Below are 24,753 nucleotides of genomic sequence, written 5' to 3' on the forward strand. Positions count from 1 at the left end.
ATTTCAAGTGAATTGTGACTTCTAGGTGTGAATTGTGTTTTATTAGGATTTATCAATAGGATATAGCACCTTACTGAATTGTTGCCAGAATGTGAGGCTGTACTCTGGCATTCTGTCAGTTGGGATGGAGGGTGCTGGCAAAGCTCTAGAGTTGTTAAAAATGATTTTTAGAGAAGTAGGGGAAGATAACACTATTTTGTCATGCTGATAGCTACATAAATCTTGCGTAATGCTAGGTAAACAGTTGTACACTTCTGTAGCTATGAATTATACAAAATCTGGGGATAGAAGATGCCTATACTACCAAAACACATCTTGGTAGGGTATCTTCCAGTATTAAATGTGGGGTTCTTTTTGAATCTGTCAGCAGATTTTTAGACTGCACTGTCTTTGCCAGTGCCCTAAAAAGCTTTAAATGTGGTCTTTATTTGTGCTCAGGTTTGCTTCAGGGTTCAATAACTGGATGTGCTATGGCTAGTGTTTCAACTTGGCAATAGTTTAAAATGCGATACATGCGTAGTAAGAGCTGTGGGTTGTATCCATTTTTCCAATGAGATTTGAATTACGCTTTTCCTTCTTGTGAAAGTTGTTAAAGGAATCGCAGAAAGTTTACTGAATAGTGCTATGTACATAAGGAAGAGAGGATATAGACCCTTCTTGATGACTCACCAAGATGACAAGTTAAATCTTGTGTAAGGGCTACCTGATCATGTTCATACATATAAATGAAAAAGATGGATCAGCTGTTGTAAGGGCTCTTGATACAACATATTAACTTCATTTTGCCTAAGCCATATGCCCCAAGTAGTACAAAATAGTCTGTATGTTGGACCCCCTTCTGAAATAAAGTCATGGATTTACGTTTGAAATCTGCATCCAAAGTAGATTTATATCTATGCTGCCAGTTGTCATGTTTGCACATGCTGCTTTGAGGGAACTACTTAATACTAACTTCTCCATTTTGTTCCTACCATACTAATACTAAATAGTTTAGAGGGCTTCCAGAGCTTGGGCTTGGGGGCTACCTGTGCTGTCATACAGAAGCACAAAAAAGTGTTTGTGGAAAGAGAATACTGTTATCTGTAGGCTATTACTCAGTAGATACAAGTAGGTGGATACAAGACAGTATGGGTCCCTTTTTGTACCCCTTCTCCTTGTAGGAAGAATCATAGGATGCCTGAGGCTTTAAGAAACCTCTGAAGGTCCAGTCTCCTGCTCAAAGCAGAACAAAAGCCAGTGCTTTTTCCACTATTTAGGCAGGAAAGGTTAGGTGTTCCTGAAGCAGGGAGGAACAGGGAAGTCAAATGTTTTCATCCTGATGGGATGCAGCATCCAAGTTTGGAATACTTGACTGTAGGACTTTGGGTACTGTTCTTCCACAGATACATGTATAAGTTGTCTTTGGAATTTTTTTGGTTTTAAGTTATGGAGCAAATGAGTTGACATTTTTGCAGTTGTTAGATTCCTGACTGTGCTAATGTACAAACATTCGTGTTAAAGAAAACTGTCAACAGTAGGTAAACCATATAGAGAATTTTAGTAGGTTGTTGTAAGTTCAGAAGCTCTCCTCACAATGAGATAAATAGTAATTTTCAGTGGAGTAGGGTGGGTATATGGGACTGAAGCCTATGTTTACATCTTGGTTTTCTTCCTGAGCAAGACTGACTGAACATCTGTTAATATCTTAGATGTTACTTTTGACAGTTTCTACTGTGGTACTTTCTACTTTATTGCTAATATTAATCAGTCTGAACAGATTTTAGTGTAGTCATTTTTGATGTGAAGGTAATAGGTGTTCAATTAGCTTTGAATTGCTTAAATAAAAAGGCCTATTCAAAATATTTGTCATATTGGTGACTGAAATGTATTTTCAGATCAGTGCAGACAGTAGTACTTAGACTGTAAAATAGAACTTACAATGCCTGTGAATGCAATTTAAATAAAGATTGGTTTAAGTCCTTCAACTGGGATATTATTAATTTAAGCGTGCTGAATGTTGTAGACATTCTAGCATGAACCACTCATTTTATTGTAAATTCAAATTAGATTCATTGTCAGTTGCTTCTACAAAATTAAGGTGGCATATAAAAGGCAGTTATTCTGAATTCAACTATTGTAATGTGCATTTGTTGAAACAAATTTCTATGTTTTTTATGCACAGTTCGTGGTCTTAATGTATTACTTTTTATGTCAGTTCAGAATTAGGGGCTAAATTTCTGATTTAAAAAGGCTTTTTTAAAGTATCAAAATGATGGCTGAGGAGGATAGATGGAGTTTTTTTCCTCTATGGGAGTTCCCATAGAGGAATGGGGATGGGTGCAATAATAGAAGAGCTGCATTAAAAATTAAAAAATTTATTGCATTTTTTTATTTGAGTCTTAGACCCATTCAGGATGGATCTAGATATAGCCATTCCACATATATTTAGCTCCTGTATCTTAAAAATTCTGAGGCTATTTTATTTGCTTGAACACTTTAGTTCTCTAATTTGGTTTCTTCATGAAGATATACTAATCAGTATTTGCTTTGGAAAAATCTTGTGGGTGGAAAAAGGGCTATTTGGTTCATCAGACATTTCCTTACATCAGAAAATGTTTAGTTGCTGCTGTCTTAATTGTACTTTTTTCCTGGGGGATTGGGATGCTACAAACAATTCAAACTGAGGAATTCTATGTCTCTTCTGAATATGTACACAGAGAAACTGCTTTAAAGCTAACTAGGCTATGTTAGACATCTTTTAAGATACTCAAAAGCAGGAGGCTAAGTTTACCTCTTCTGTTTAGGGCAAAAATTGGGAGGGTTGTCCAGCTTCATACTGATGAAGAGGATGGGGAGAGTGAGTAGTAGGTCTCTTAGAGGCTGCCTTCAGGAAATCTGTGGGGTTCATTTCAGAAAGCCTTTTGAAACTTATTGAAGTCTTAGTGTGTTGATAGTTCAAGTTCCTGTTGTGCAGTGCTATTTTCAGCTGAAAAGAAATATTTGTTGCAGATGTACTGTTTTGGATAATTGCCCCATTAGTGGGGGAGGAAATAAAGGAGTCCAGTGCAGAGATGCATAATCTGAGGCACAGTTGAGACCATTTTATTATGACAATGACATTAAGCTGTCATAGTCTTCAAAATTAGAACTATTGTTGGTTCATCCTCCTATATTACTGCACTTTGGATTTAGCAGAACAAGTCATGGAAGGACTGTGAGCATTAAATCAATAACCAGCATACAGACTTTCTGTGACTTGGCTTCATTGCAAAAGTTCTAAATGCCAGTATTTTCAGAATAGGTGTGCTTAAAATGTGCCTTCTGAGATACAAATATGGATTTTGCCACAATGAAAATTTTCAAATAAGAAACAGTATAGAATGGAGAATTCTACACATGGTATAAAAGTAATATTTTAACCCCAAAGATGGCTTCAGAAGTGCTTACTGATACTCTGAACTGGAAGAATTGTAGAAAGTTTGGGGAAAATTAACTGATACTGTCCATGTGTTTTTCTCCGTTGAGGAAAAACTGTTTGTTCTGAAACTGTGCTACAACTGACTTGGAGTCCCCCTCCTCCAGAAGCTTGTCTCTTATCAAAGCTTGGGTGTGATCCTTGGAAGAGATCTTTGTAAAATGCAAAACTAATAAGCCAAAGTCTCTTTTCTTGTTGTACCATCATTTTGGTTTGATTGAAACCATAAGGAATTGTACTGTCAGACTAGATATCCATCTAGCTCAGTGTTGTACTGCCAGCAATGGTCAATAGCAGAGCTTTTTCGAGAAGTAAAAGGACAGGGAAAGTATATAAAGATGCTTCCACAGCCTTCAGTTTGACTTGGGAGCTTTCTGAACTGGAGATGGTGTGTTTTCTCTAAGTCAGCTATGAAGTCTTGAGAATTTACTGAGAAAAGCTATTGTCATTGGGACATGCTTCAGTAGTTGTATAATGGACTTGTTTGGATGACTTGGTCTAAATTTTAATGTTTCTTTCTCTTAGCTACAAGCTAAGAATAATGGAATAGTCCAAATAAAGCATAGTGCTGTTGTATATTGTTAGTAATTTCCCAAACCTCTTCAGTGTATTTCAGTCAAGCATTATTTAGGAGTATTTATAAAGGATAATGTTGTTACAATATTTTCATTTTCAAAATTAATGTGGAAACTATTTCTAGTAAAATTGCAGTGCAGTATGTTTTTTGAAGCTATGATCATTTGGATGTCCTAGAATTTGAGCCTTGGATTCTTCACTCTTTCTTCCATCTGAAGTAGAAAAAGTTAGTATGAAATGATTTGGATTTAATAGGGTGTCTGATAAGAAACTAAGGAAAAATAGTAGAATGTTTCTTAAGGATGTGCAGACAAATTTACCTGGTTCCTGTTTCTCCTGATCTTGTGTTCTGGAAACATTGTATTAAGGACAAATTAAGTAAACATTTCTGTTTACTTTGAGTTTGACATTTGATCTTACATTGATTATATTGTTTTACTACAGACAAATACAGTGCATCACTTGGTTCTACATTGAATTTGAGTATTTATATTGACTTAGCAGAGGGAGCTAGAATCCTGGCTTGTAGTTCTGCCACAAGAAGATTAATTTTACCTAGAGATTAACGTGGAACAATTCTACTTTGTCATTATCTGATGTATCTAGCAACATTATTTGGTGTATTAACTGAAGAGTAATCATTGCTTAGATCTCTCTGCTATGATTAAATGTAAAGAAAAAAATCCATGCAGTTATTACTTCACCCAGTTAAATTCCTGGACTGTTGCATTAGCTGCATCCTTGGTCTGAGAACATGGATTTTAATCTCTATCATTATGGGAAGCTTTAATCATGTTTACTATTTGTGATCTAGGAAATGTCATAGCTTCATATAGCTAAGCAGCACAGCATGTAATCTAAGGATTAGGAAAAGGCAAATCTTCCTATCCATTTGACCTTGAAAATCTGATTGGATTTCCTGTGTGATCTGGCATGATTTTTCCCTAATTATCTAAAGCTTGATGTATGTAATAGATACCAAAAGAGCTGTGCAGAGATGGGTAAAATTCTAATGCTTAACTTTATTTCATATTCATCTTAGATTTGAGTGCAAAAAAGACAAGAAAAAAAACAGAAAAACCTGAGAGAAAATGTGGTCTCAATGTAAGATAAATTTTCAGTAATTTGGTGGCCTTGACATTGTTCATTCAAAATGGAAGTCTTATGATAGCAGTGAATACGCATAAACTTTGGTCTGTAATAAGAAAAAATCTTTTATCTTATTTTGTAGTACTATGCTGGTTTATTAGAAGAAAACCAGGTCATTTGACTTTAAAACAGATGGGGAAAATTGTGATCCATTTTGCAAGAGTTAATTGGCAGCTTCTTATGGGTTTCAGTAGCTTCTTCAAGCAAATGGGAAGTTGATTAAACAATGGAAGTTAGGATAAATAAATGATTGTTCTTAAAATGGTCGATAAAAAGTATGTAGCTATTTGGGTAGGAAAACTGATCTTCAGAATGATGAATGGATTTCTTTTAATATTTACTTTGTCCACTTTGAGTTGAGTGACTGCTAGAGTAAGAATGTTCTTTCTATGACCTTTTTATTTTTGTATTAAGTAAATCAAAATACTATAGAATTATGAGTGTATCTAGTATTAATCAAGTTGTTGTGGTCAGGTCCTTCAAATAATGAATTCAAATAGCTTATGTAAGCTAAAATATTTAGGAAGTACAAATAACAGTGTATTGATCTTCTAAGGGATTCATGCAGCTGGCTCATCTGAGGAATGTTGCTGAGATATTATTAGAATGCTGCTCTTAACTCTTCAGATACTTTCTAAACCTGACAAGTCTGTTTCAGATATCTGAATACTCCTGAAACAAAACTCACCTTTAGGTGTAATATTTCTTGGCAATTTCTAAGAAGGTCCTTAAACCACTGTTCACTTATAAACTTGTGGTTCTAATTTAAAATTCCTTACTTCTGGAAATGCAATTTTTACAAAATTAAATTTTCAGGTGGGCAGGGGGGATTGCAGTGTATGCCATACTGTGCAGTTGTGTACAATAGTATATGACTCAACAGGAGAAAACAAATTTTTAGCTTTACCAGTTCATGGTACAGGTACTCTTATTTTGTAAGTTTAGATTACCTAAGGAAAAAGTCCTTCACTGTAACAGTAATTATAGATACTGAAAACTTTAAAATATCTTGTATCAATCTAACTACCAGGAGCTTTCAGTGCACTGATCTGCTCCAAAATAGTACAGCACAGTGCATTAATTTAATTTTTAATCTTGAATGGAGTTGAATTGTGCTTTTCTGATTTTCTGAACAAATTCTAGTCCTAACATTTAAAGTTGATACTTAATGAAGTTATACTAAATTTTGTTGTAACTGCATTTGCTTTAGTCATAACAAAGTGGATGTATTTTTATTACAGTTTTAATATTTGGTGTTTCTTGGTGTAAAATGTTGCTAAAGAGCAGCATTCTTCTGATCACTTTAGAGCTTTGAGCATTTACACTGTTAATAGTGTATACCAAACATAGCATTAAAAATCAGTGTCATGTTTCTGTGTTCCCCTTGTAAAATGTACAAACCTCTAAGTATCTTGTCTTGTTTTCCAAGATAAATCAAAGAGCTTTATCATAACTGTCCTTGTTATAGCAGGAAGCAGGGGTGTTATAAGTAGTTTATTTGTATTTGAGCGCTGTGATAGTACTACACTTATGTCTGAATGTCATATCCAGAAACTTTGACTTCTGAAAAATGTCACCTGCTTTCTGAGTGGGAACATCATGCCCTATAAAATTTCAGTCTTAATTTTATCTGGAAATGAATTTAAATGTAGCTTTACCTCTATTTGATTGCCCATAATTCTGTAGTCCATAAAGTGGTTTCTACAGAGAACATCTGAATTCTATTTTTACCTGGATTCAGTTGTTAAAGTAGGTTCCTCAGTAGCTGTCAGCCTGTTAGGCTGAGGGGTTTGGGTTTTTTTGAGCATGCTGCAACATAAAGGATGCTTCAGAGGAAGGTTGCTTTGATAGGGCTCCTCCAGAATGTTTACATTGCTAGAGTCTATATGAATCAAACTTTCTCGGGACTTAGCAAGAAGATTTGACAATATAGCTGGGGAAGGCTTTTCTTTCAAGAAGCCTTCAAGTAGTCATAGGGTAGTTTGGCTCTTAGTTCTTCAGTCACTGAACATTAACTTGAATAAATGCAGTTGCATTTATTTGCCGTTCTGTGCGAGGTGAAAACTTGCATGGAAGACTGGAGTTTCAGATACTGGGAAAGACATTAGCATCTTCATCTCTATTGTGGTAGATGGGAATGGACTGGTATTCATTAAACAAAACTTCTGATGATGCATGGATTTTTTTCAGTAGTAAGAAATGTGTTGGTTTACTACTCCTGTTTTCCATTGGAAGTACTTTCAAACTAAATTGCCTTTTAAAGTCTACCTAAAAGATGCTTTCCCCTTCTATATTTTTGATTGGTTTCTTTTCACTTAAGTTTTGTTACTGTCTTCTATTGGCGTAAGATCACATTCCCACTAAAGGAACTTCAAGGTCTTGATAAATGTCACTGACTTTTACTGGTTAAGTAGAAGGGTCTGTTTTGTTGTGTAAAACAAGATGTTTAAAGATTTGGGAGGACAAATGCTAGATGTCCACAGAAGACCTTGTGTTGCATTTCTGAAATTGCACAGCATGCTGGACTGTAGTCCAGTAAAGACTTCAGGCAGCGCTTCATTTTTAGTCTTTTATGCTCATGTTTCTCCAGCAATGAAATGAAATCTGCAATTTTTCATTAGCACACTGGAGAGTCAATACTTGGAGAGAATTATAATCAAGAATTATAATCAAGAATCGGTCTTGTATGTAGCTGTGGAATGCGTAGAGTCATGCAGCCTGGGTTTGAACTTCTAAATCTCATTCCTAATTCTGTCATTGATATACCACTAATCTCAGATTTTTGGGTGTGACTTGTGTGCCTCAATTACATTCCTGAAGTTTTAAAAGATTGACTTGACATTTGCTCATAAGTGCACTGTAGACAGCCACCATTAAAACTCTATACTTGTTTATAGTATACAGGGATAAAATAGTCAAGTATGAAACCATGCTGCAAGTTTTTGATTTTAAAAATGAATAAAGGTATCCAAGAATAGTTTTTCCTGCTTGAGCCATATAAAAAGTCAATGTATCCTAAGTACTAAGCTAAAAGTTAGCATTTAAAATGCTTGCAGTGCTAATTCAAGGTGCCAATATGAACATGAGTATTAAAAAATCCTGAAAAACCAACACATGGTTTATCCCATTGACCTATGTAACTAATGTATTAACTACACATTATGCCATAAGTATTATACCATGCAGTATTAGTTTTCAAGATTTTAATTTGTACTGCCTTTGAAGATTCTCAGCTTTTAGATTGTTTTATTAAACTGAGAAAATAACTAACTTTTTTCCTTTAACAGAAATTGAAAAATTCCAAAAAGGGGAAGGAAAGGAAGAAGAAAAGTATATTGATGTAGTCATCAATAAAAATATGAAGTTGGGACAAAAAGTCTTGATTCCAGTAAAACAATTTCCTAAGGTAAGCCCAATTTTCATACTTGATAAATCTAAGTGCTTATAAAAAGTATTCCGTTAATATATTAACTAGTTTTTTAACTGTTACATTTAAAACAGTCTTAACAATCTCTGCTGTTCTGCAGTCTGTTCTATAAAAGTTCTAAGGCAGGAACGGTTCTTGTTGGAATAAATGTGCAGAAAGTGGTGCTGGTCACACAAAAAAAGTATGTTGAGAACAAATGATAAATGAATTGTATTTTCAGGATAGCAGGATCCTCTTCAGAATAGCAAAAGGAATGAAGTATATTTAAGTTGATTCTGATGCCAAGCTTTGAAACTTTCTTATAGTAGGTAGAAGTGGAGCTTAAAATGCACCATTAAAGGAACTCACTGAGTAAACTTTCTTATCCTCTTAAGTTTCAGCCATTGTTACTCTTGAATTAGTTAAATCTGCACTACTAAATTATACAGTCTATTCTGGAGGGATGGAGACTGTTTTATTAATATCTTTGACCACCATGAATTCTTAACACTTCTCTACTGCCAAGTATTATCCTGCACTAAAATATTGCTACCTGCAAGTGTTTGTTTAACATTCAATAGGCTGTGGAACTTCATTGTTTTGGTCCCTCTTTAAATTTTAAGGTTAATGTTATGAAAAACAGATTAACATTTTTTTTCACTTGGTTGAAATGGCTTTTTCTTCCTACTAGAAATTAAGATGACTTCTGTTTCTGCTCATAGAGGAAAGAAATTCCTTCATTCCTCCCTCCATTTCTTTAGGAAGACTTTTTCTAGATTTTTTTGCACATTATCATTGTTTTCCTCACAGACTGTGCTGGGTAACTTGTAGGGATTGCTTTACTGCTCTTCAAAGTTTCATGAAGTACTGCTTCAGTGAATTCAAGTTTGCATATCACTTATATGTGGGCACCTCTTTGGAACCCTGACTTAAGTCATCTTTGACTGGGAAGAGCTATATACAAACATACAGAAACAAAGATGGGAACGTAAAAGATAGAGGAAGCCTACATGGTCCGTGTTATCAGGATGTTATTCTCATAGATGTTGAGATGTAGACACTTGAGCTCAAGGGAAGGAAAGGTAAAATGGGTATTAAAAAGGGAAACAGTGCATTTTGAAAGATGCTTCTGCTTCTTTATGTAGTGACAACTTTCTTCAGAGGACTAAACACTGAAATTCTTCCTTAGGATAGCTAGTAGGAAAGCCCTTGCCATCTTTTGAATGGGCAGGTACGCTCTGCTGTGTGCTCTGTAGTTATGGTCCATGGAGACAGTCTTTGACTGTCTGAACTGGGATAAAGCCTGGTATGTGCTGTGGAAAGAAACCTGAATTTATATCCAGACAGAGCTTTGGTGTAATCCTGTATGTGTCTGTTTAGACCACCAGGATCCAGGGTGTACAGAGTACAACTGCTGTGCAGAATAGCTATGCCATTTGAGTTCCTATGTCTCCACTAGGACTTCCCCCACAGAAAGCAGAATACTGGTGTATCTGCTCACACAAACCTCCCTTCTGCCAGAGAAAAAAAAATTCCTAGGTATTCTCTATTTAAGAATATTTTTACCCCAATATGGGGGGGGGCCTCCATTTTTCTCAGAAATTTCCATTTTATTACGTATAGATCATAGAATCTCAGAGAATCATAGAATCGTTTAGGTTGGAAAAGACCTTTAAGATCATCCAGTCGAACCATTAACCTAACATTACCAAGTCCACACTAAACCAATTAAGGGTAGACTAGACTAAGTGCCATGTCTACCTGTTTTTTGAATGCTTCCAGGGATGGTGACTCCACCACCACTCTGGGCAGCCTGTTCCAATGCTTGACCACCCTTTCTGTGAAGAAATTTTTCCTAATATCCAAACTAAGCCTCCCCTGGCGCAGCTTGAGGCCATTTCCTCTTGTCCTATTGCTAACTACATGGGAGAAGAGCCCAACACCCACCTCACTACAACCTCCTTTCAGGTAGTTGTAGAGAGTGATAAGGTCACCCCTCAGCCTCCTCTTCTCCAGGCTGAACAACCCCAGTTCCCTCAGCCGCTCCTCATAAGGCCTGTGCTCCAGGCTTATGGGTATTTATTTTAAAGCTTACTCATTAAAGATTCCATATAGTCAAAAGGAATTAAAATTTGTCACTGTGGAAGAGTAGTCTGGGAGGTAAGTATGAATTTAGACTTAGGAAGAGGTACTCCTGAACTTCTCTAAAATACACCCACCCTGAACTGCAAGCAGTCACTGCAGTTTAGTATCACTTGTTTACTAGGACCAGGCTTACGGTTTTATTTCTGAGATCTAACAAATCTAAACACATTGTATGAAGTGACATGGCTTCAAGATGCCAAACTGAGAGCCTTATGCTGGCATACTGTAGTCTGCAGTGACATGAGTTTTGAATGCCTATACACAGGGGAACGAAGTCTTTTAGAGCAAACATTAGGATGCAAAAGACTAACCCTCTTCCTCTTAAGTGTGTTCAGAGGGTGGCTCAGAAATTAGGGATGCTTTATCAAGTTTTCTGGGGTAGATGTGAAATTATTCCAGTCATCTTGGTTTCACTGAGTTGTTTAGACTGCATGAATTGTATATTCAGATTCTGCAGAACTTAAGCAGAAGGTATTACGTGGTGCTTAAACCCTGAAATGATACTTTATATAAATGCTTTGTCTCTATGCTGTTCTTCTCTGTGCATGTGTGCAGTTTTCTAGACTACTTTTGCCTACAAGAGGTGTCAGTATTAGTGAAAGTGTTATTTGTAGAAGGTGCCAAGTGATAATACCTCAGAAAAATGGTTAAAAGATTTGATTTTGATTTATGAGCAATTTTCTCCTTCCTGATCAGGATTGGTGACAAATGCTTCAGAAGCATGAAACTTAAGACTTAAATATGGACGAAATCTGTGCAAAAAGCTCTTCTGCATGTGAATATGAATTTAGAGCAGTTCTCCTAGCAAGCTGGCATCTGCTTCCATATGCTTGCAGTCTATACTAATGCTGTTAGCTATTGTGCAAGATCCTGAATGAAAAGATACCTCCAGTATTTCAGGAGGTGTAGTCTTTTTGGTGTTAGTGAATTGAGAATCTGCTGTTTGAAGCTGACCAAGCCGGTACAGTAATTGATAAATTTATCAAACTAGCATTGTGGTAAGTTTGGCAAACTTGGGTATCCAGAAAGTGGTGAGGAAAAACTAAGCTTGTTTCAACTGTATGAATAAACTAGTGCTTTGCCAAATAGATGATTGTGCTTTTAAACAGGATCAAAAAAGGAAGTTAGTTATTAAATCCTTAACAGGGTTTAACATCTGAAAATGAAACTAACTACAAATATAAGTGCTTTTGCTAGCAGAAACTATTCCTTTGTATTTGTCAGTGATGACAGAGGCAAAGATGCCTCTGCTGTTTGGATATATCAGTAGGATTAATGAAATATCAATCATATTTTTTTTGCGATAAATGAGGCGTCTGGACCAAAACAGCACACCAGTGCACTACCCCTGTTCAGACAGCTAACTAGACCTGACACAGGGTTAACTAAGCTTCCTTTTAAGTATTTCATTGCCTGTTCCCTCTTTAAAACTTCTCTGACTCCTTGAATAAATCATAATGGCCTCAACACAGGTCAGGCAGTCCTACCTCTGATCTGATCAACCTGGCATTGTAATGCCTGCTCACATTACCTGTCTTGTCAGATGTATTTTCATGGGCTCATAGCTGGGTCCTGTGCAAATTCAGCCTCATTACCTCTGACAGACCTGGAAGGTGACAGGTTAACTGCAGCACAAAGCTGTTTAACTGAATTTCAGAGCAGCTGGGTTTCTATTGGAAAAGAATCTGGTAGACCTCAGATTCAAAAGTAGGTATTTCACTTTTTTGGGCATCTTTGCTCTCCCTGAAAAAAACTCACAAGTTTCTGGTCTTCTGCTTAGTGTGCAAACAGTTGACTGTCTGATATGCTTAACTTGCCTCCTACCTAACAGCTCTTAGTTGCTTCTGTGGTGCTATATATTTACATATTCTACCTGGGACCTTTTGTCTTGCTCAAACCTTGGCGATGTTAACAGGCCTCATCTCATACTAGAGCGAGTTGGCCTAAATGTTTTATGTCTGGACCTTGATAGAAGGTGATAGAATAACCAAGACAGCATGAATTTTCTCTGCTTTATGAAATAATTTGTCAAGATAGTCCCAGGTATTATGTTCAGTTTCTGCTTGAGGCTGATGTGGTTTAACCCCAGTTGGCAACCAAACACCACACAGCTGCTCGCTCACCCTCCCTGCTCCTTGGTGGGATGGGGGAGAGAATTGGAAGAGCATAAGTAAGAAAACTTGTGGGTTGAGATAAGAATGGTTTAATAATTAAAATAAGAATGATAATAGTAAACTGTAATGAAAAGGAAAACAATGAGAGGAACAAAACCCAAGAAAAACAAGTGATGCAACAGCTCACCACCTGCCAACTGACACCCAGCCAGTCCCTGAGCAGTGGTCGCTGCCTCCCAGCCAACTCCCCCCAGTTTATGTACTGAGCATGACATCATATAGTATGGAATATTTCTTTGGCCAGTTTGCATCAGCTGTCTTGGCTGTGCTCCCTCCCAGCTTCTTGTGCACCTTCTTGCTGGCAGAGTATGGGAAGCTGAAAAGTCCTTGACTTAGTGTAGGTGCTGCTTAGCAACAACTAAAACATCAGTGTGTTACCACATTCTCATGCTAAATCCAAAATTCAGCACTATACCAGCTACTAGGAAGAAAACTAACTCTATCCCAGATGAAACCAGGACAGCTGGTTGTGCATTTGAATTATTTTCATTTGTGTTCTTTAGACTCCTGTACACATTAAACACCTGAATTAATATGTCTTGATATAGTGACAGATAGTCTTGTTAAGACAAAACCTTGTGGAAACTCTTCTATAGATTGCAGGTCCGGTCAAGTCTTTTCAAAATCAGATTGTATACAATCTTGTTATGAATTTTTCAGGTTGGTCCAGCTCTAACTTGCAATTCGGACTTCTCAGGAATCTGTAATCTGAGGTATTTGGGTGAGGCTTGAATATGTGTTGGTAATGCTGTCTAAAATCTTATTGTAACTGGAATGTGCTACAAGCAAGGATTAGAGCGATTAGGGCTTTTAGGCAGCATAGTAGGAAAAGGGCCAACTTCTTGAGGTAGGATTCTGTTCTAAATCAAGTTACCTATATGTAGGAGTCCATGTGGATGCTGGATGTCTAAACTGCAGTTAGTGGAATGAAATCTTGTCAGCTAAGGCAATGGAGTTCAGGGTGATCTAATACACCTTGCTATTTGATCCGCTGAATACCTCAACTGACTCCAGGTCAAGTGTGAAAATGTGACCCTTATACCTGTACTTCTGTTGCATTTCGTGCTTGAAAATAATCTTCAAACTTGCACAGACTTAAAGACAAAGGCAGAAAAACTGAGCTGGCTATGGAAGGTCATGATGTGGTTGTCTTGGTGGAGGCACTCTCTGGATCTATCCGAACACTGCTATGAAATGCCAGCATGTCTGAAAGGTGTTTTTCATAGCTTAGATATGTACAAATGAGGCAGGAGGGAGTTATCCCCCTCCCACGCATTCAATGAATATGCATCATGAAGTAGTTTAGTCTCAGAAATCTGATTTTGCTTTGACAGTTTAGTGAACTCAAATGTTCTGAATTTGGAGGAAAAATAGCTTCCATGGATGATAAATGGAATGATGATGGCTTTCCATGAGATGGATCAAAACTATGGGAACAATTATTTCCGTTTTGTGACAGGCTACCATTTTAAAAATTGCTCACAGATCTACACTTAAATACTGGGTAAATCTCAGAAGTTGGTAAGAAATGGTCTGTGTTATGTTCCCTGAAGTGATACTTTAAATATATATTCTCAAAAGTCATTGGCTGACAGAACTAGTATCTATTAAGCCTTTTAGCTCAACATTTAAAGTGAAAATATCTGTTTTAAAATGTCATTGTCATATACAATATATTTGCAGTTATGTAGGTCATGGGGAGATTAAAATATTAGTCACATGACTAGAAAACAAATTTTCATAATACCTTAGTTCTAAGGATTTCTTAGAGTAGGAATGAGAAAATGTGGTTGTGTAACTATAAGTGACATGGAGGAACAAGCATCAAATGTAATACTAGGGATAACTTTTGAGCAACTTTATAGTAATTGGCCAAGCTTTGTGTTGTGAATAAATGTTTAAAGACCTATTAGTGTTGTGTGGAGGAGAGAGTAGTTTGTAGTACAATGTAGATGCCTGAAGTATTTACCTTTCCCTTGAAACCTTATTTTCTTGAAATGAGTAAGAAAAACCTTGAAGATTTCCTGGTTTCAGGTCATTGTAGGGAGAGTGCTCTGAATCTTCATTTAACTATTTTTATTTTTTCTAGTGACCCTATCACAGAGGAATCACTGCAGAAAACTAATATGCCAAGAAAGCTTTCTACGGGTTTAATGACAATGGCTTAGAGCTTTACAGGAAAGCATTTGGTTGAGCATTTATATTTTCACTAAGTATTTTAAGCTGGATGAACCATTCTCAGCAGACTTGTCTTGGTGGGGATAAACAAGGATTACTTTTTCTATTATATCCCCCATTCTGTAATATATACATTTAAAAACTGTGTAGCATTGGCATTAATTCCCTTTTTGCTGAAATTCATGTAGTAGATCAAATGCTTATGAATAGAATGTCTCACTTGCATACTCTTTGTAGCTTTGTTTTTTCCAGAACCGTTTTCAGGGAATAGTTTCAAGCAGTGATCTGGTAAGGAAATAAATCTCTAGATACCTGTTAGTCATATTTTGATTTGGGGATCCTGAAGAAATGGGTGTTAAGTGGAGATGTCATAATCTCCATTGTGCTATATCTCAAAAAATGCTTCTTAAAATAAGGATTTATGAATATCTAGAAAGGAAACAATTTTTAAGCAAAAATCTGATTATTGATACACTTTTCTAGTTCTGTAACATTTTTTCTACTAAAAATGTATTTTATATTGGAGATTTTGTAGTTACACAGCAGTTTAAGATAGTCTGTGAAAGGGAAACAAATACTGGCTTTCAGCATAGTTGTCCACTAGCCCACAAATATTGGTTACCATGGCCAAGGGATAGAATCCCATATCTGAGGAATTTGAGAAAGGGCTGTTGCAATTCATGGTGTATCTTTAACCACAAAGTAAACCAGAGGTGTAGATATAGAAGGATGTGCTTTCAGTGATCAGAGGCTTTAGGAAAGAACAGCACACTGTAAATCTCGCATCCTTTTGCTCAAACTAATGTATATCTGGTGATACTTTGTAATGACGCAAGACCACAGAGGGTACCATTTATCATGACTGGAGTGTTATTTGGCTTGGACTGTAGCTGGGGTAACATTTTTTCCCATTTTCTCCAATTGTCTCCTCCCAGGTCTGTTAATCTGAATCTTGATACTGTTTTTGCAAAGGTGCCTTAAATATTTTGCTGTGATTTTGAATATTTGGCATATCCTTCAGAGCTGGTCTAGATGCAAATTTGAGTTGGGGACTTTATCTTCTGGTTTGTATAACATAATCCATAAGATCCTGATTCTTACCTAAGACATTGGAAGAGTCCTAATGTATAGATGATCCTTGATTTAACATAGATGATTCATCCAGTGTAGAATATCGTTCATGGCTGGCTCTTCAGAGTTCAGCTATCCTGTAGAACTGTGAATATGGCAATAGCTTCCAGACCAGCTTGCACTGGAAAGCAGTGCAACTGCTTTAATACAATGTTAAGCTGAAGCTAGTGAACTTGAGGAAAATCTTGGGTATTTATGGCAATTCAGATCTGATTGTGCTGTACTGGAGAAGAGTGAGTGAAGAGGGGAGTCTGGCATGTCTGATTCTGAGCCAGAGCTACTGAATGTGGCTGATCAGACTTGTACAGAGCTGCTCAGGTGTCTTTTTGTTACTATCCAGTGCCTCTAAGAGATAGTTTATAAGCTTGAGTTCAATACTAGACCTGAATTTGTTTTGTCCTTGTGCTCTTGGGCAAATAAACTCTAGGAATATGAGGCATGGGAAGTGCCCATGAAACTTGTATGTGAACTGTCTTGTGTAAGAGCTAACTTGGATCTGCCAGGCTTATTTGCTTCTGTTTCACCAGCATATAGGCTGGATTTGTTAATTTTGTAATGAAAACTTGTCTTACTGTGTGCTGGCTTTGTACCTTTAGGTTTGAGTCCTACTCCTTGATTGCTGGGGATAAAGAAGTGTATAAATAATAGTAACTTGGTAGTTGATATCCTTTTGAGTGTTTCTACATATCTATGAAATATTTCAAAATAAACCTTTGATCAGATGTTTCCAATTTGATGCAAAAGGGACATAAACCAATAGTTCAAACAAAATCCAGTACCTGTTCAAAGTACTGTTCAATCTGTTTTCTACTGAAAGGATTCATTCAATATCATAAATGGGTTTTATGGAATAATCAACTGCAATGTTCTAAAGCTTTTTAGCTTTGTTACATGGGAGCAAAAAGGCTCTGGGACTGTGTAAGCCATTTTTTAGTAATCTTCAATGCTCATCGTGTTTTTTAAGCTACATCTAGAGGTACTGTGTTTTCAAATCAGCAGAATTTCAGACTTGTAGCACAGGTTTCTCATGCTTCAGACTTGTCAAATCTAATATTTGGAGCCTCAGCGCATGAAAGAATAGTTCAGTGGATCTCAGGATATAGCTAATACATTTTCATGTTCATTGTGTTGTCTAGAACATGTAATCTGTGCAGCTACTTGTGTAGCTACCATAATGTTTAGCTTCAACACTAGAGATTTTTTGGTTTTGAGAAGGTGACAACTTTTGGTGGTACTGAAGTTTTATAAGGTCAAGTCTTATATATGTACAACATATTAAACCATTTGGCTCTTATTAAAATAAGCAATACAGCTGAAGTAAACAAATGTGCTTTGGAACACCCCAATCTTCTCTGAGCACTGAAGCCTTTTTGTTACTTTGATTACATACAAAGTGGGTTTCAGTTTTGTTGCAGGTATGCACTTCCATTTGTTATGATTTGTAGTTTGTATTTAATTGTCAGTAGTTGTTTGTTCCAGTTACAAAGTGATATTCAGAGCTATGCATTGCATAGTTAAATACATGCTTGCCTACTCTTAAGTTGCAGTCAAATCGAGGAAAATTTCACCCGAGTATTTTAACTAAGATTACTGCTAGAAATTTAGACTGTATCAGACTGCAGGTACTCAACTCTCTGAAATAATTCCAGTATACTTTACTGTAAATGGAAAATCTCTTATTTTAAAAGTATACAGTGTTTATTTTTGTTCCTAATAACTTATAAGGCTATTTTAAAGTAAACGAATATCTTAAGTAATGCTTGAAAAACTGATGTGGTATTCCACTATATGAAAGCTGTCATTTGAGCTTAACTGTGAACTCCCTGTTCATAAGTAATGATCCTTTATTTAAGGAAACTGTTGACAAGGAGTTACTGACTTCTGGAAGTTCAGACTTGTTATGAATTGTTTCAATTTGTTTGCTTTCCTTGCAGTTATACTTCAGCAGTGATAAAATCAGAAGTCCAAGTTGGAAGGGACCTCTAGAGAACATCTGGTCCAACCTTCAGTTGAAATCATGACTGTAAATTAGATTACATAGGGTCCCATCAGTGGCCCTAAGTCCTGAATGTTCTCAGCAAGGGAGATTTCTACTGTTTTGCTGGGCAACCTATTTCTGATGAATGTTTCCTTGACTGTATCTTAGGACCTATATGGAAAAAAAGGAATATACCTAATAAAATAAACTTAAAGAAATTGCCTGAGGATTTATTGAGACTTGGCCTGATAATTTCAGAAAAGACTAGTTCATGCAAGGCCTTAAATTTCATAGCTTCTGTGGACTACAGTAATCCATAAGTAATTTGCTCAGTTATATCTCTGTTCTAACTCAGGATTACATTGGGAGTTGAACTTGCAAGTACTAAGGGGAGTAAAATTAATTTTCATATTTACTAGTCTTCTAATGCTTGCATTTCTTTTTGTCTAAAGTGGAAGTAGGTGAACTGGAGCTGTAGACTTTCTGCATTGCAGGGTGACTGCAGCTGGGCCTCTTCTCCATCAGCACTTCCAATGTAGCAACAACAGCTTTTAAGCTGCTACTCATTGTCAAGTGTTCAAATTTCCCCAGAGGAACAGGGAGATCAAAGAAGCCCGTCTTGGCCCTTAGTGACACAGTAGTAGAGGAACACTCAAAGAACTTACAAACTGTTTCATAAATTTGAGGCCACAAACAAGTAGTTTAAGCCTGTTTGCTCTTTAGCATAACTGTATTTTACTTGTGCCTAAAAATCTTTTTAACATGATTGTGTCAGATTCCAACAGTGTGAATATCCTGGTTTTACAAAGTTTCATTGGGAATAGTAAATATTCCTGAACAGTAGTTTGATAAGCAATCTCTATTGCAGTATTATTTTGACAAGAATTGTCGTTGGGTTGACCTTGCTGGCTGCCAGGTGCCCACCAAGCTGCTCTATCACTCCCCTTTCTCAACAGGATGAGGAGAGGAAGTAAGATGAAGAGCTTGTGGGCTGAGATAAGGACAGGGAGATCACTTGCCAACTAGTCATGGGCAAAACAGGCTCAACTTGGGGAAGATTAATTTATTTAATTTATTACAATTATTAATTGTAACAGAAGGATAGTGAGAAATAAAACTAAAAACTTGAGAAATAAAACTAAAAACTTTTCCTACATGCCCCCCTTCTTTCCAGGCTCAGCTTCAGACCTGATTCTTCTACTTCCTTCCCCCAAATGGCACAGGGGCATAGGGAATGGGAGTTGTGGTCAGCTCATAACAGCTGCTGCTCCTTCCTCATGCTCTTCCTCTGCTCCAGCCTGGGGTGTCTCCCACAGGATACATTAGTTCACAAACTGCTCCAGTGTGGGTCTTTCCCATGGGCTGCAGTTCAAGAACTGCTCCACCATGGGTCCCTTCCTGAAGGACTGTACCCTGTGGAAGAAACTGCTCCAGTGCGCATCCCCCACAGGGTCACAGGTCCTGCCAGAAAATCTGCTCCTGTGTGGGTTCCTCTCTGCAGGCCATAGCTCCTGCCAGGAGCCTGTTCCAGTGTGGGCTCTCCATGGGCTGCAGCCTCCTCCAGCACATCCACCTGCTCTGGTGTAGGGTCCTCCCCAGGCTGCAGTGGATCTCTGCTCCATAATTAACCTCCATGGGTGCAGGGGCACAGCTGCCTCACCATGGTCTTCACCATGGGCTGCAGGGGAATCTCTGCTCTGGTGCCTGGAGAACCTCCTCCCCCTCCTTCACTGAATTTGGTGTCTGCAGGGTTGTTTCTCTCATGTTCTCACTTGTCTCAACTTCACAGTGTTTTTACCCTTTAAGTATGTTATCACAGAGGTGCTATGTCACTGATGGGCCAAGCTTTGGGCAATGGTGGGTCTGTCTTGGAGCTGGGTCTGTCCAGCATGGGGCAGCTTCTGGCATCTTCTCATGGAATCCAGCCCTGCAGCTTCCAGCAACCAAAACCTTGGCATGTAAATCCAATACAGGAATAAATTAATATTTTCAGGAAGTGTTTACAGCATTCCATACCAACTTCCAAGTGTAGCTTATGTTTATCAGCTCTTTTTTGTGATTTTTTTTCCAACTGAAATAGTTGTCTGCATACTTTAAGTGAATCCTCAAGTCTTCTCTGTTACTACCCTTCAAATTTTATATAGCTTCCAAAATGCAGTGCAGTGATACACAAAAGTGGACTGCTGAATGTACACAGCTTTTCTTCTGGTATGTGTAACTAGGAATATATGCCCTATGGAACTCAGAACTTTTACACCTCCTAGCTCTACTAAGTCTAGTTTTGTGTCCTTGAAGTGACAGTAGGCAGGTTCTCCCTTTTTGTTTTCCTTTGTTATGAATGGATTTTTGATACCTGTTTCCTTTAACCTCCTTTCCCTCTGAAGCACTTTCTGGGCTGAAAAAGCACCAGCTGTATGTTTTGGTGTTTTCTATGAATGGAAATGGTTGGGTTTTCCTTGTCTTCCTTTATTTTTGTGGCTCACCATTTTCTGCTCCTTTGTTATCTTAATGGTGTAATGCCATGGTTATGAACCCCAACTGGTTTTGGTAAACTTTTAGTGATAATGGGGGTTGAGTGGTAGTTGGGAAGATCTTGAGTGATTCTGGTTTGGGACTGGATTTATATGCTTATGTTCTCTGGATTTCATTCCCTGTTTGTGTCTGTGTTTAGTCGAGGGTATATTGTATGGGTTGCTGTATTACTTCATAAATCTTCAAAGGAGGATAAGGCAATTAAGATGTCTTTTTTTTTTTCCTTTGGAGCTTTGGTTGGTTAGTATTGTATCTAAGACTGCTGCCAGCTTTGTTTTTATGGCTTTATGTACCTGGAAACAATTGTTGAAAATTGAATTGCAGTTTGAGCACATCTGTTGTCAGTGTTGAATGTGATAAACACAAGGTTCTCTTTATACTATTTGAGTTCTTTGAGTTCAGATACTTCTGTGTTTCTGTTGGCACCTGGTGGAGCCACTGATACTGTTAACTGTCTTAATGACTTTGTAGTTTATGATCTAATACTTGTTTGCACCTAGAACAAAAAGTTGCTTCAGCAAAATATTCCATTTTGCTTCTTCACTTATGCTTAAAAATCTGATGAGCTTAATGTTTTTTTGTTTCCTTGCAGTTCAACTTTGTGGGAAAACTTTTGGGTCCACGTGGCAATTCTCTAAAGCGTTTACAGGAAGAAACACTGACAAAAATGTCTATTTTGGGAAAAGGTTCTATGAGGGACAAGACAAAGGTAAGACCCAGCTATGCTAGTGGAGTGTTTGATACCTGGATTTTGTAACTTTTTCCTAAAATGTTTTGGGGGGTGAACAAACCCCGTGACAAAAATTGGGGAGCAAATAAAAAGCATAGGATATGCTTGTATTGGTTAGATTCAGATGGAGTGTCTTTTCTCTGAGTCTGCTCTCACTAATATTTTGAGGCTACTATGAGTTGTACTTAGGCCTCCCTCAAACTATGGTCCTTGGATGTAAGTGGGGCATTACCAGTGGCATGTTCTAGATTGATCTTGTACAGCTTGTAACAAGTAATGCCCAAGTGAATGTGGCAGGGTTCTTACTTTTGAAGGAACCTGACTTCTAGATAGATCCAAACATTTCCACATAAAATAACACCTAACATTTAAATGTAATATCATTTAATAACATTTCTAGACAAAGATAAAAATAGCTGATAAAAGGAGATAAAATACAGCTGGAAAAAATTCACAGCTCTGAGGATGACTTATGCAGCTTAAGCAATTGACAAATTGCAGTTGTTTCTGTGGGAAGTGTTTGGTTATAGTGGATGTATCCATTACAAGAGCCAAAGTAGATGGCAGAAGAGAAACTTTTAGCTTGATAGGTGTTTGTACTAATCACTTTCCCTGTTTGCGGAAACAAATCTCTGGGTAAACTTCTAACAGAAGTGTACAACAGTGAGGAGATGTCACCTGTCTGGTAAGCTGCATTTTTTTAATTGGGGCGTTCCTAATGATACAAATTAAAACACTGAACATATTTCTTGCTTGTAGCATACCATGTTTTATAGGCCTCCAGTGAAATCTGTGTGGTTATGTAACCTGAAACTTAAAAATACTGTGTGCTATAAAGACTGATAATGACATATGTATGCAAGAGTGACTTAGGGGGCTGGCTACTGAATTTCCTAAACTATGTTTTTAAGCACATTTTTCCATCAATGAAACATAAATGTTACATGATTTATACAGTATTTATCAAGAACTTGATCAGAGCACATAAATGACTTAGAGTTAATTTTTTGTACAACTCAAAAGCTTTTAATTCCTTCTTGAAAATATTTATTGAAATAACATAAACATAGCTTAGGTTTATAAAATATAATTATAGTCTTCAAGATATGAAATGCTTTTTTGAATGAGAGCTGTTACATAATACAGATAATGCAACTTTAAGTTTTATGTGCTACACAATTAGTTATGAAAAACTATAAACTTCAAATATGACAGTTTACTCGGGGTTACTTTTTTTATAGTTATATAAACTAAATTTGCTACTAAGCCAGGATGGCAAAGGCTCCAAATACTGTTTTAACATGAGCCAGCAGTGTGCCCAGGTGGCCAAGAAGGCCAACAGCATCCTGGCCTGTGTCAGCAATAGTGTGGCCAGCAGGAGCAGGGACGTGATTGTCCCCCTGTACTCGGCGCTGGTGAGGCCACACCTGGAATACTGTGTCCAGTTTTGGGCCCCTCAGTACAAGAAAGACATTGAGGTGCTGGAGTGTGTCCAGAGAAGGGCAACAAGGCTGGTGAAGGGTCTGGAGCACAGGCCTTATGAGGAGCGGCTGAGGGAACTGGGGTTGTTTAGCCTGGAGAAGAGGAGGCTGAGGGGAGACCTTATCGCTCTCTACAGCTACCTGAAAGGAGGGTGTAGTGAGGTGGGTGTTGGTCTCTTTTCCCAAGTAGTTAGCGATAGGACGAGAGGAAATGGGCTCAAGCTGCACCAGGGGAGGTTTAGGTTGGAAATTAGGAAAAATTTCTTTATGGAAGGGGTGGTCAAGCATTGGAAGAGGCTGCCCAGAGTGGTGGTGGAGTCCCCATCCCTGGAAGTGTTCAAAAAACGGGTAGATGTGGCACTTTGGGACATGGTTTAGTCTAGTCTACCCTTGATTGGTTTAGTGTGGACTTGGTAGTGTAGGTTAATGGTTGGACTGGATGATCTTAAAGGTCTTTTCCAACCTAAACAATTCTATGATTCTATGATTCTGTGATTAAATGACACTTGGTGAACTTTCTCAGTTCTTGTTGCACATGTCAAACTGATACTGTTCTGTTGCTGGATTACATGTTTCTATATCAACATATGTGTCTAGAGTAGGAAGGCCCTGAGTTTTTCTAATGGCTCTGCAGTATAAGCTTTTTTATTAAAAGCAGAAGCCCAGGCTGAAAAGTTCAGATTCTAACTTGACTCTCAGAATCTTAGGGGAGAGTCTTAAAGGTTTACACTTGAGTAATTTGAACTTCTCTTGTTTCCTTTGGTAATGATGTAATTATCACTTACATGTTAGTCCACCTGCTACATTACCAGTTTTAAATGTATGATTATTACCTCTTTCCTGAAGGAAAGTGGCAGTAAGCTCTGTAGACTTCTCTAGCTAAGCCAAATTTCTAGATACTTTTTGCTTTAAGAGAACTTCAAAGACTTAGGGAAGGAAGCTAACTGATAGGAAAGGCTGACAAAATATAGCAAAGAACACAATTACCTTCTGCAGGTTTTCTAGGGAAAGATATAAAACAGGAAATACAGGATCCTGTCTCACTTTAAATCATTTAAATAACAAGAGACCTGGGTTTAAAAAGAGCACATTCAGGAAAGTGTTTTCACTGTATCTTTGTTCCTTACTCATTGAAAACTTGAGTTCTAGAATCAATCTGGGATTTTTATTTCCATTTCTTTTGTCAACACTTGGAGAACCATTTCATGCATCTACTTGTGATATGCAGTATCTAAATTCAGTAATTCTTCTTTTCCATTTACATGTTTTTTCAAGCTATGCTGTCACTTCATCAGTGGCTTTTCATGAGTCATTGCTTGGTGCAGAGATACCTTCTGCCAGACTATTCAGGCTTTTATGTCTATGGGAGACTGAAAAAGTAAAAGGAACCATTTCAAAATTTCTTTATCGCATGACAAGACTGTTTTTATATTACAAGTCTGAAGAAATAATAGTTAAACAAAGCGTTCCACCCCAATTGGTTATTCCTGTATTATCAATAGTTTGAAACTGGTACAGGCCTTTCAACTTGAGTGTCCTGAATGGTATTTAAAATCTGACAGAAGCCAAATTTCACTTAAGGTAACATTAAAAACAGTTAGGTAACATTAAAATAAGTTATTGGTAGTACCTAAAAAAACTTGAAACCTGAACCAAGGGTGGTATAGTAAAGGTGAAAATGGACAGTCCTATGGACATATATTTTGATAAATACTGCTACTCAGCTACTGATTTAAAGCAGCAGAGTTCTAGGGCTGGTATCTGGTTCTTGACAGATTGACAAACAGGATGAAGAGCAACAGGGTCTATTGGTACTACA

At 37.4% G+C, this 24,753-nt stretch overlaps 1 protein-coding gene across 1 annotated transcript in view; it reads left to right on the forward strand.

Moving 5' to 3' along the window:
• Positions 1–24,753, forward strand: part of KHDRBS3 (KH RNA binding domain containing, signal transduction associated 3) — a 91,772-nt gene that overhangs the window by 17,628 nt on the left and 49,391 nt on the right. Inside the window, exons 2-3 of the mRNA XM_075705973.1 lie at positions 8,467–8,585; positions 21,316–21,432. Coding sequence (XP_075562088.1) covers positions 8,467–8,585; positions 21,316–21,432 — 236 coding nt within the window. The remainder of the gene's footprint in view (positions 1–8,466; positions 8,586–21,315; positions 21,433–24,753) is intronic.

This window comes from Pelecanus crispus, chromosome 2 (genome assembly GCF_030463565.1).
Source record: "Pelecanus crispus isolate bPelCri1 chromosome 2, bPelCri1.pri, whole genome shotgun sequence".
Taxonomy (NCBI): Eukaryota; Metazoa; Chordata; class Aves; order Pelecaniformes; family Pelecanidae; genus Pelecanus; species Pelecanus crispus.